Raw genomic sequence first — 12,687 nt, forward strand, 5'->3', positions numbered from 1 at the left:
GGAGATGATGGATTTTTATTTCTTCTTAAAAAAAAAATAAATAAAATGAATACACAGGCTTGAATTTTCTTCCCTCTCTTAGTCCCCCCTTAACAAGAAGCAAACACTGTGAAAGTCCTTAAGAGAGAAAGGCAGAGAGTGGGCTACAGGGACCAGGCCGGCAGGGGCAGCAGCTTACCACACGAGGCCTGGCGGCCAGCGCAGCCTGCCCAGCCCGGCCGCTGTGGAGGCGAGCCGTCTTCCGCGGGGTACGGGTGCTCCCAGGCTCTCCCTGGACCCCTCACAGCTCGGTTTTCACCTTGTGCATCAGATCCTTTTGGTCGATCTTGTCCAGGTCCTGGTACCAGCGGTTGTAGGCCAGCAGGGCCACGTTCTTGGCAGCCACGGCCATCACCTCCACCGAGCTGGCTGCCCACTCCAGGGCATTGAGGTGGAAGAGCTGGTCGTGGAGGGCGAAGCGCGGGAGGGTGCCGGGGGAGCCATACACGGGGTGGGCCCGCCACTCGGCAGTCTGCACCGAGTAGTAGGAGCGGAAGAGGGTCTTCAGCTGGGACCGGAGGAGGGGCTTGGGGGACTGGACACGCCAGACGGCCGCCTCCTGGGGCTGCTTCCGCCGGAAGTTGGCAGAGATGTTGACGGGACAGATGTTGTCCAGAGCGCAGAAGAAGTTGGGGAAATCTGTGGTGAGGATGCTGGCGAAGGGGAAAAGCTTGGGGTCGGGGAAACCGAAGTAGGAAGAGTTGAGGTAGCCGTGGACCAAGGAGACCACGGTGGGCTGGAAAGAGCCCTGGGCGGCATCGATGGGTGGGTCGAAGCCTTCAAAGGTGATGGAGCTGCTGCTGTTGTCCAGGTGCAGGGGCGTGGCGATGACCACTATGTCATAGAAGTCGGACCCGTTGCCCACCTCATTCTCGTACTCCACATAGTACAAGGGTTTCCCTTCTGGAAAGACAGATAATCGAGCACAAAAGTCAATTTACTTCTTGCCCACTATCCATTGATGTCCACCTGGGGCCCAGTGCTGAGGGTATGAGGCTTTGGGTGTAGCAGGGCCCTCCGGATGCTGGGTCCTGGGCTTTCCACACTGGTGTGGCTGCAGAGGAAGCACTGGACTGGGAGTCAGGAGTCTGGAGCTTTTGCTCTAGCTCTGCAGCTGAGTTGCTGGAGAGACTGGGGCAAGGCTGAGGCTCAAAGTCAAATGAACGGGGCTGGCTGGAGGTGAGTCTCAGCCCTCTGGCTCTGACGTTAGAATCAGGACGACAGTGCCCTCTGGTGTCACTTGGCAGTGCTGGGGCTTCCCACTGGTTTTTTGGAACCACTCAGCAGCCTTTTACAGACCAGGGTTTAGGGACAGGCTGGTGGAAGCGCCCCTGGTCTAGGAAACAGAGCGGCCATGCATCCTGCTCTGCTCACTCACCGGTATTTTGCAGGGTCACAGAGGTCACTGTGGCGTGGATCACGTTCGCCTTGGTGAGCTTCAGCAGGCCGGAGCAAACCAGCTTGTTGCCTCCCTCCACAGACCACAGGCTGCCCTGGGCCCCAGCTAGTGACATGGCTCCTGGGAGGGGGAGAGTGGCCAGTGGGTTCTCAGAATCTCTGGGCTGTGAGCCTGCAGAGTCCAGCACTATCCTACCTGCTGGGCCTCCCCCCTCAGGCCAAGAATCCCCCAACACGGGCATGGAGAGACAACACATGCACAAATACAGCAAAATTCCCAAGGCTATCAACTGAAAACACGCTCCGTGCCAGGACCATGTATAAAAGATCACAGATGGTAAGATTCTGTTTACAGACTGCCCAGAAGTGGCAAATCCCTAGAAGCAGAGTGGATTTATGGTTGCCCAGGGCTAGAAGGCGGGGGGTTGTCAGGGAGGTGATGGCTACAGGTATGCAGGATTCTGGAGGCATTGAGAATACTCTAAACTTGATTGTGATAATGGATGCACAACTCAAATTCACTTTACATCAGTGAATTGGAGGCACCTGGCTGGCTCAGTCAGTGGAAGGTGTGACTTTTGATCTCAGGGTTGTGAGTTCGAGCCCTGCGTTGGGTTGTTAGGTATAGGGGTTACTTAAAGATAAAATCTTTAAAAATACCAATGGGTCAATTGTGTGGTATATGAATTGTATCTTCAAGGATACACACAAGCTACTGAAAGAGTGAGCAGGAGAGCCTCGCTGAGGGGACACCTGGCGGGACCTCACGGCTGGGAGGGAGCCAGCCACGCCATCAGCGAGAGGGATAGCATCCTGGACACTAGGGAAATGCTTGTCAAATACACACCTTTTCATTCATTTATTCAACAAAAATGGGCTGAGTGCCTCCACGGATCCAGGCCCTGTTCTAAGGGTTGGGGGTACGTCAGTGAGCAAAGGAGACAGAACTTCTTGCCCTTGGGAAGCTGACATTCTAGGGGGAAGAGAGAAAGAAGTAAATGATGCCGCCGGGTAGGGGGACTGGCACTGCAGGGGGTGGGAGGAGGTGTCCATGGGATTGAAAACTGGGTGATGGGATGGCGTCAATGAAAAGGAACATGTGCACAAAGACATTTTAGGGAGTAAGAGTTTACCATGACTGTGTCTCAGGGAAGAATATTCCGGGTGGAGGAATGGCTGCCCAGAAGCCCCAAGGTAGGAGCGCATCTGGAACGCAGGGGACAGGCAAAGGGGTCCAGAGTGGCTGGACTGGGGTGAGGGGGCAGGGAGGTGGTGGGGCCTGGGCCATGGAGGCCTTGCAGGCCACTGGAAAGACTTATTTGAAGGACTTTATTTGAAGGCAAGTGGGAGGCCTTATACACCTTACAACGTAGGTCAACTTAGGTCTGACCTGATGTGTCTTTGTTTTAAAAGGCTCAACCAGCTGATGTGTTAAGAATAGCTTGCAGGGGGAAGGGGACGAGGGGTGCGGGAGGGGGGCCTGGCAGGAGACTTGCAGTAATCTGGGTGAGGGATGCTGAGCTTGGAACAGGGAGGAAGCAGTGCTGGGAAGTGGTCAGATTCTGGCCACAAGTGGAAGGCAAAGCAGCTGCCTGTCCTTCCCTTTTTTGTTTCCTTTCCTTCCTCTCCTCTCCTTCTTTCCCTCCCTCCCTTCCTCCCTCCCTTCGCACACTTCCCTCCCTCCTTCCTTTGAAGATGAGATATGATATGTGACGGATCTCAGAGAAGGCACCAGTCCGGGTTTTGGCTGGAGCAGCGGAAAGGAACTGTGGAAGCCTCTCAGAGACACGGGCTTCAGGGGAAGGTCAAGAGCTCAGGTGTGGCCGCCCTGAGTGCCCACCAGGCCCACCAGTGGAGACGTAAGGGTAGCACTGGACACGTGAGTCTGCAGTCCTGAAGGGAGGTCTGGGCTGGAGGGCGTGCTTGGGAGTCAGTGGGTGGAAGTGTGAGTAGTTGAGACGCGGACCAAGGACTGAGCTTGCACCTTCCACGTTAGGAGGCTGGGAGGAGAGAAGGCCCCGGCCTGCGCTGGAGGATGGCGGGTTATGCACACGCCCGCTGGCCCCAGCAGGCCAGGTCCTGAAACCAGCCCCAGCAGGAGTAGTGGAAACAGACCGGAACTAAGATCTGAGCTTTGCTTCCACCATCTGAGAAGTGGGGTGAACATCATTTCCTGGCAGCCTGGAGGGCCGATGCCAGAATCAAAGAGGGTTGAGGCAGGAATGTGCTTAGACAGCTGTACTGAGCCTGGTGGGTGTGGGGTTGTCACTGGCGGGGGTGGGGTGGCAGCCCATCCTAGGTGCTGTGGGCCAGGAAAGGGCAGGAGGCAGGCCGAGGGCAGAGGCTCACCGGCGAAGGCGGGCATTGCTGCAGACTGGCCATAGCTGGCCCGCAGGACAGCGGAGACAACATCGTCGATAAAGCGCTGAGTGACGCCCACTTGGAGCAGAGACTCGGCCACGGAGCGCTGGGTCATGTTGACGAAGGCAGACTCCCCCAGCGAGTAGAGCAGCTCCTCCACGCCCGAGAAGGCGTAACCGTGGGCCTGGTACTTGTAGATCCTGGAAGACACGCAGAGCTGGAGCCCGTGTGCCGTCTGACCAGCCAGTCCTGGCTCCCAGCACCTGGGCGGCCCAGCAGGGCCCCGCCCTGCCTCTCCACGAGGAGGGTGAGAGAGGAGGCTGGTTTCTTGGCCTGTCTGCTAACGCCGGTGGGCCTCCCCCAGCTATAGGGACAGTGCAGGGGGCAGAGCAAACTGTCTGGAGCCCGACTAGATCTGGCTTCCCCACGGCGCTGCTAAAGGACAACTATGGTGTCTGAACTGCCCTGCCTGAGGGTACAGTCCTCTTCTCACCCATGGGGGACTGCCAGGCAGTGGGCCCCAGCCCACCCCCTCTGTCACATTGCTCGCTTCAGCAGTGTGCACTCTGCGCTGGCTTCTAGGGCCACGCTGGACCCGGTGGGACTGGCCTCACACCAGTGTTGTCATGTTCTGTGCTAGCCCAGCCTGGCCTCCCTCCCGGCTTCATCAGATGGGGCTCCCACACACCCCAGCGAGCTCCCGTCTCGCCCCTCCACAGCAGCCCCAGTCTCAGGGACTGACCGGCTGATGGAGTTCCGGAGGCACTGGTCTTTGATATGCTGCCTCTACCTGGGCTGCTTTGTCAACGTGCTGAGTCTGGTCATAACGGGACATCTAGATAGAGTTCCTCTCCCATGAAAGAAAAGTCAGCATTGTAGGTTTGGGTAAATGGACAAGGGGGAAAGGTGTAAGAGGGGTAAGGACATTACGTCTGGGGGATTCCTGGAAAGTTAAAGGTAGGGATGCCATGAAGGGCATAGGTGTGGAGGTGGGAAGGGTGGCAAAGCACCAGGACCCAGCAAGGAGGCTGGGGGTCATCCTGAATGTCTGCCTCTGGGCCAGGGAGCAGGGAGGACCCTCAGGGGAGAGCTGGCATGCCAGGTGGCGAGTGGGTGAACGGTGAGAAGCAGACAGAGTGACATCGGAACACTTGTCCTCATCATATAAAGGAGTGGGGGAGGAGGCCAGGGCCCAAGGAGGAGGGAAGTGGTGGAAAAGGAGTTTGTTCTACATGGGAAAAACTGGGGGTCACTTGGGCTTAGAAGGCACAGCCTGAGGCTGTATGAGTCCTCTAGATGTGCTTCATTTGGCTTATTTCTAAGATGAATTGGTTGCATATACTGAAAAACCAGGAGATTTCACACATCACTCTGGATTTCTAGCGTCTTCCAGAAAACCGGAAGACCTAGCCACAGGAGGTCGGCATTCCCATAGGACAGAGTGCTAGCCGCCCCCTTCAGACGGGGCCCTGCTCTTCAGGGCAGCCCACTGCCCGCCCTCCTCTCCCACCAGCTGCCTCCGCTTCTGCACACCCCAGGGGCGCCCTTGTAGGGCGGCGTGTGCAAGCCCCGCCCGGCGTACCTCATGAATTTCTCCATGACCTCCTCCACCCACATCTGCAGCCGCAGGAAGCTGATGCCGTAGTGCCACCAGAGGCGGAAGAGGTTCAGCAGGTACCAGTCCGTCTCCTCCAGCACGAAGTGCTCCCCGCTGAAGATGGCGCTCCTGCCCACCACCTCTCGCCGGTGCCTCAGGCCTGAGGGGACAGGCAGGAGCCCCTCAGGTCCCTCTCAGAGCGCCCCTCTCCCCCAGGAGACCTAGCAGTGCCCGAGCGACATTTAGGGTCCTCCCGAAGGATGCAAATGGACTGGCTCCGTTAAAGGGAAGAGCCAGCCACTACGGTCTGCTCCTCTGTGCTGCTTGTTTGCAACAGTCCACAGATGCCCTGGGCAGGCTAGTTGATAAAGACGTGAGACTTAAAGTAATGTACCAGTTTACAAGGGTTTTTTTGAACAGGGATGCACTCAGCCACGAGTGCAGGGAATTCAGCGGTCATCCTGGAATGGCCAGGGACTGACTGCTGGCTCTTGGATGGCAAGCCCCGGCGCCAAGACCGCCTGGGCGGAGTCCCGGCTCTTTGCAACCGTCCACACGAGACAGCCTACAGAGCAGCGGGACTTCAGCATCTCGCTTCATGCTCTCTCAGCCTGGGAAGAGGCAGAACAGGTGACAGCAGCCCCCAGTTAAAGATGTAGAAACCGAGGCTTAGCTTCTAGGACCTGTCCCAAGTCACAGGCTTCTGTTTCTTCCCCCTATTCCTGTCCCCGAGCCACCAAGTTCCCCATCACGGAGGCCACATTCCTTCAGCATCCTTCCAGAGAGATTTTCTGCCAACACTCCTAAGGATGGGTATAGCCAGGAGTCACTCCTCCTCCGCTCCCACATACTATCTGCAGCTCTGCATCCTACTGACACGCTGTGTCTCTGCGAGTGCTCTATACTAGGCCTGAAGGACTTCCCCAGTCTGGCTGCTGTGCACTTAAACAGTATTTACTCTCATATCCCAGTGGGGGGGCAGGTGGGATGTTTTCAACCTTCTGCTACCTCCAGCAACGCTGCAATGAGTAACTGTGTGTGTTTGCCACTTAGCTCTCTTTAGTACACCTGCAGGGTCCCTTCTGAGAAGCAGAGCTTGTGTGTCAAACAGGACTGTTGTCTGTGGTTTCGCCAGGTGCTGCTGGGGTTGAATTCGGCTCCTACTCCTCGGTAGCGGGGGCGCAGCAAAGGTGTAGAGACCCTCTGAGCCTTCCTTTCCTCAGGAGACCTAACACCTGCCTTGCAAGAGGGTGGTTGGGTAGGGAGGATGGAAAGCCCACATCCCACCTGGAACGATGCCAGGTACCTGGCAAGCATACAGCACATGGAAGACATTATAATTATGGCTACCGAGAGGTGGCAAGTCAAAAGGGAAAGAAACTGGCTTGGGTTCTAATCCCGGCTCTGCAACTAACTCACTGTGTAACCTTGGGCAAGTTCCTTCCCCTCTCTGGTCTCAGATGCTCCATCTGTAAAACGAGGAGATGGGGCTACATGACCCTCTGGCCCTGACCTCCAGGGCCATCTGGGAGAAGCCCAGTGGTTGCCACCGGCCCTGGGCAAGACACATGGAGAGTTGGGGGGGGGGGAGGAACTTGGCGCAACACACTCACCCAGCTGCTTGACGAAGTCCTGCATGTGCAGGCTCAGGGAGTGGAAGGAGGCGGCCCCGCTCTCGTAGTGCTGCTTATTGACGGAGATGGTGGCCAGGCGGCCGCCCACAGTCCCCTTCTCAAACACGTCGATCTGCACCCGGGGCCCGAAGTGTTGCTGGAGGAAATGCGCTACAGCGGAGCCCCCGATTCCGGCCCCAACCACGGCTGTTGGCAGGCCAGAGAGGCAGAGAGGGGAGAGACAGCACAGGGGGTGGTAAGGCTGCAGGTCCCATGCAGACCACCCCCTGGGAGGTGGTGCCCAGGCCCCTGCATTTCATCTACTTATCACCTCTCAAAAAGGAAATCTGCAGGCTGGTGTTTTTACTAAAGCTATTTGCAGAGAGCAAAGGACAACCTGAAAATTGTCACCTACTGTAACGCTCATTTTATAATGAAAAAGACACGTTAGCAGGAAAGAATCTCAACATTCTGGATGATCATGTAAAGAGAATATTTTTATACAAACTCACTACATTGTCTCTATTTTTATTTCATTCTGAATTGGTGAAAACCTGGTCACTGCAGGTACTGTTAGGCAAGATCAGTGTTTGGAAATGACTCCTTAATCCAGGGGTCAGCAAACTATAGCCTGCGGGCCAATTCTAGGCCACAACTGTTTTTTTTTTTTTTTTTTTTTAAAGATTTTTATTTATTTGACAGACAGAGATCACAAGTAGAGAGGCAGGCAGAGAGAGGGGGAAGCAGGCTCCCTGCTGAGCAGAGAGCCCGATGCGGGGCTCGATCCCAGGATTCTGGGACCATGACCCGAGCCGAAAGCAGAGGCTTTAACCCACTGAGCCACCCAGGCGCCCCAGCCACAACTGTTTTTGCAAACAGACTTCTACTGGGACACAGCCGCTCTCCTTCTGGAGCCTGCTTATGGCTGCTTTCACACTAGGGTGGCAGAGAAGAGCACTTGCCGCAGAGACCCTATGGCCTGCAAAGCCTGAGGTGTTTACTCTCTAGCCCTTTACTGAAGGAGTCAGCCACCCTTGGTCTAGAGCAACCTACCACCTGACACTTTAATCACTTCTACATTTGCTGTTTGCCAAGACTGGAATGCACCCTGGGACGGGCCGCTCACTACCGTGCAGGGCACCCTATGCCGGTTTGGACTCTTATTCCAAAGTTTCAGCTTTGATGTCTTTGGGGATCTCATCATCTACTGTCTTCACTGTGCCTCCTGCTTTCCTGCTATTTGCAAACTTGGTTCATAAGCCATGAGTGCTCTCATCCAAGTCACTGGTAAAATGTTTCACTGGCAATGTGGGCTCTGTGGGTTACCAGGCACCACTGTCCAGACAGCTTAATCTGGATACTCATAATAGCACTATGCCAAGACAGCAAGGCAGCTATGAAGCTACTGGACTGGACAGTCACACCTCCCACAATTTGAGACCCAGCATTCCTCCCATCTGGCAGTCTGTCTAAATAGAAAAGGAGGTAAATCTGGCATTGATTTGTCCTTCCCAGACCCCTATTGGACCCATGACAGACTAGACAGCCTAGGTCCTGTCAAGAAGGCAAAAACGCAAAGGTCTTTTTGATCTGGCCTCCGTTACTTGGGCACTCCCTGCCCCACCCCTACCACTCCCCCTTCTTATCTGCGTCTACTTCTTCGGCTGTGGAGCCCATGACTTCGCTCTGTCACACTTGTGCCTTGGCCTACATTGCTTCCTTTTTTGGGAAAGCTGTCGTCGCCTTTTGCCTCGCTGCTTCTAGGGCCGCTGTGTGCAATTAGAGTTTTGCCTGCCTCACTCACCTAAGACAAGTCAGGTGTCACTCCCACATATTCCTCCAGCACACGCTCCTTCCCCGGGGCCTTATTCTTGCACACTATCCTTCACTGGTCCATTTAAGGACTGAGAGCAGCTCCCTAGGCCCCCCAGACCCTGGCAGGCAGTAAAGCTAAGTATTTGTTGCATCTTGAAAACAAAACAAAACAAAACTTCCTCCTTTTCAGTGTTTACAAAGCCATTTCTAAGAGTGCCCTTAACCTTTCTCAACCAGTGCGTTCCCTTCCTGTCTGCGACAGAGCCCCAAGTTATCCATTTTTCAGAGGAACTAATATCATGAGGCCTCGAAGCTGCCCACAGGGCTCTGGGGAAGCAGAAGAGCTCACCTCATTGAGAAGCAGCGCATTCAATGCCCACAAAACGACGCCCACTCCCTGGTCCATGATAAGACGTGCTAGGGCCCAAGAGAATCAGGCATGGCTTTTGTCCTCCTGAGCTCAGGCAGGGAGTGGGCAGACAGACTCATGCACTGCAAGCTATGACAACGTGTGACCCAGTGCAACAACAGGGTTCCGGGGAATCCTGAGGAGGAAGCAACGTATTGTGCATGAGCACATGGAGACACAGGCCTCGCAGGGGAAGTAATGTCTGACCAGGGCCCTGGAGGACGATCGGCTTTGCCTGGCAGCAGAAGCACATTCTCCCTGGAGAGAACAGCACGAGCAGGGCGGTGTGTGGAGCTTTGGGGGTGGAGGTAAAGGGTCCGATGTACACAGAGGTATTCAGATTTGACCCTACAGCAGTCTGGGGATAAAGCCATCCTCACAGGAAAGCTCCATATTCTCGTGTGTAGACTCCAAACCACCAAGATGAGGACAATCAGAAAAACTACCAAGCATCTTGGCATTGCCAAGTATCCTGCCCCGGGTGACCGCTGGGCCAGGTAGGCAGGGACAAGGCAGGCAACCAGCTATGTACTGCTGGAAACAGGAGTGCTGGGAGGAGGCCCTGCCCCTTCCCAGGGGCCAGTGTGAAGTGTCTTGCTCTGTTGCCCATTTTTTGGGAGATGAAGGGAGTGCCCTGCCACTCCAGACACAGTGTGCCTAACTTCCCTATCCTTTGGAGCCAAAATCCACCTTCTCCCTGAGGTTTTCTCCTGCTGCTCTAGCTCTCAGGATTCTCTCTCCCCTGAAAACCCTAGACTCTCAGGCCCAAACTGATTTCTAGCAGGCTCATCTGTCTTAACCCTTTATGGCCTGAGCTGCGGTTTTGTAATCCAAAGAAGCCTTAGCACTGTACTAGCCCAATAAGTCTGTGGTGCTTTCAAGGGACACGCTTCCCTGCCAATAAGGGGGCAGAGAGGGCAGCTTAGTGGAGTGGGGACTCTGTCCCCAGAAGACTAGCATCTCTGCCCATGGGAATTTTATATGTGAGGGACTGGAATATCTTTAAGAGCCCTGTCGAGTTAAAATTGACAATTGTTAATAGAAAGAGCAAAAAAATATGGAGCTCTAGTCAATGAGATGCAGGAAGAAGTATTTAGCAAATGTCCTGATGCCTGCGGTTTATTTTGAAATGCATTAAGATGTAAGTTGAATTCATGGAGGGAGGGGAAGATAGTTATGTAATAACGCAAGTACAGGAGCAGTTTGCTAAGGGCAGAATCTAGGTGGTGAGTACACAGTTGACCACTGTATATCCAGTTCTTTCAACTCTGTTGTACATCTGAAAATTTTCAAAATAAAATATTGTAATAAAACCCAAGATGACTGCTGTTAAAGTTCTCCACTGTCATTCAGCAAACTGATCTCCAGCAGACCTTCCTGGGTTCTCTCTCCTATTCTCCCTGAGGTTTTGGCTTAAATGTTCCTTCTAAGAAGCCCTCCAGAGCCCTCCCGGAGCCTTGAAGATGGACGAAGTGCTCTTCCCATCAGGGTACCTTCTCAGCCTTACCACTGACTTCCCTGTATTGTGCAGTCCCGCCTCCAGACAGGAACTACGGAGCACTGTGCCTGCTTCACAGACGGCCCTCAATAAACCTTTATGAATGACATCACCCAGTCCTGGGCCTCTCTGTCACCCATAGGGGCACCTGGCAAAGAGCCAGGTCCACCGCAGATGCTCAATGCTCCTGGCCTTTCGGGTGAGATCAGTGGCCAGTCCGGTCCCAAGCCTCTTTTCCGCCCCAGGCAGCCGTCGCCACATGCCCATGCCATTCGGCATCAGCACCTTCCCTCCCACCGGTCCCCTTCCTCGCCCAGTCTCAGTCCCTCGCCTCTCCTCCAGCCCGTTCCTCTCCCGAGGACCCCTCCTTCGTCCAGCTTCCTTCCCCTTCCCCCACCCGGTTGCTCTCGGCTACGATCCCTCTTCCCTCACAGCCCTCCCCCGCGCAGCCTCCCACCCCGTCCTTCCCGCACCGATTTTGCTGGGCCGGGCGTCTCCGCCTGTGGCGGCTGCGGCCAGGAGCGCGGCTAGCGCGGCGAGGAGCCGGGCAGCGCTGGCCATGGCGGGCGGCGATCGGAACAGCACGCCAGCGCCGGGCGCTGGCGGGTTGGCGCTGGGCTCGCCGTCCCGCCCCGGCGCCCCACTGGCTGTTCCGTCTTCAACCCGGCGGACCACCGCCTCTCATTGGTCGAGCCGCCGTCTCTCTCCAGCACGAGGCGCTCATTAGCTGCATCCCTCTCGGGCAGGCTCCGTCGGTAGCGACTTCCCCGTCCCGCCTCCTGGACGCGGGTTCCCCATTGGCTGGCTCGTCCTGCCCCCGCGCAGGTGTGCGCGCTCCGGGTGCTCAGCATCAGGACCAGGGCCGCGCTGAGGGGAGATCCACGGGAGAGGCGGGCGACCTCGGTCCCAGTCCAACCCCTGCGGCTTCCTAGCTCTCTAAAGGGCCGTCTCCGTGTCTGCTTCGGTTTCCCTTCTCTTCCGCTCCCTTTCTGGATGGTTTTGACAATCACGTGAGATCAGAGACTTGATACCGTCTGGCAGGATCTGCAAGCGCAGCAAATTGCTGACCAAGCGTGTGCGGGCGTGGGGGCGAGGCGCTCCCCTGCGCGCGCGTGGAAGCAAGGCCAGATGCTTTCGAGACTGCTGTCACCGACGTGCACTCGCAGGGTCTACATGCACTTTGTGTCTCTGCCTTCTACTTAACCAAAAGGGAAGGGTTTCATCCAGTCTCTAATCAGGGGGAGGAAAGGTAAGAAGGGAGGAGTAAGCTCCCATTTTCACCCTCAGAAAAGAAGAGCAGCTCAGTGCGGTTAGTTCATTACACGGCGAAGGACAGATTGCTCTGGCAGAAAATAAAGCTGGGCATGAGCTTCGGGATAAATAAGGAAAACCCATATTTAATTTGGTCAGATGATGGCTAAGAGGAGAAACTGAAAGGATTCAGACGCTAGTAAAAGAGCATGTAACTGAGATTCCAAGTCAGCTCTCTGAGTCATAGAAGGGCCAAGCTGGTTGCTAGTAAAGTAGTAGACAAACATGCATTTCTTATGATCTTAAAAAATAATCTTTTTGGTAATGTTTATGTCAGAATGTAAAACTCTTTAAGTTCATTCCCTTGACTCAAGATATTCCCTTAAATTTTTTGTTATATAAGCATTCATCGATTACTTTGTGCCAAGTTCTCTTACGTGCTGACTTAATCTGATTCTTGCAGCTTTTTGAAGGGTAAATTGTATTAACTCTAAAATTCCTCCTCCCCGCCCCCCCCAAACAAAAGGCCTCACATATTTATTACTGAACCAACCTACTGGTGCAGAAGCATAGGAACAGAGAAAAATCATTTTCCCAATAAAACATGTCTATCATTCAGGTAGTGGTGATGTTGACACTAGGAGACCAGGAGTGAAGCTGGGTGACTCTATCAGTTACCTATTGCTGCATAACAAACTACCCCAAA

General features: G+C 54.9%; 1 protein-coding gene across 1 annotated transcript; it reads right to left on the reverse strand.

Annotated features, from left to right (window-relative positions):
• Positions 1-11,528, reverse strand: PCYOX1L (prenylcysteine oxidase 1 like). Its single transcript, XM_080804553.1, has 6 exons — positions 11,204-11,528; positions 7,009-7,215; positions 5,381-5,555; positions 3,787-3,998; positions 1,418-1,558; positions 1-942 (listed from the first exon to the last, which is right to left on the reverse strand). The coding sequence occupies exons 1-6, from the start codon at positions 11,289-11,291 to the stop codon at positions 281-283; spliced, it is 1,485 nt and encodes a 494-aa protein (XP_080660679.1). The 5' UTR covers positions 11,292-11,528; the 3' UTR covers positions 1-280.
• Between the last annotated feature and the right edge of the window lie 1,159 nt (positions 11,529-12,687).

This window comes from Martes martes, assembly GCF_963455335.1.
Source record: "Martes martes genome assembly, chromosome: 5".
In the NCBI taxonomy this organism is placed as follows: domain Eukaryota; kingdom Metazoa; phylum Chordata; class Mammalia; order Carnivora; family Mustelidae; genus Martes; species Martes martes.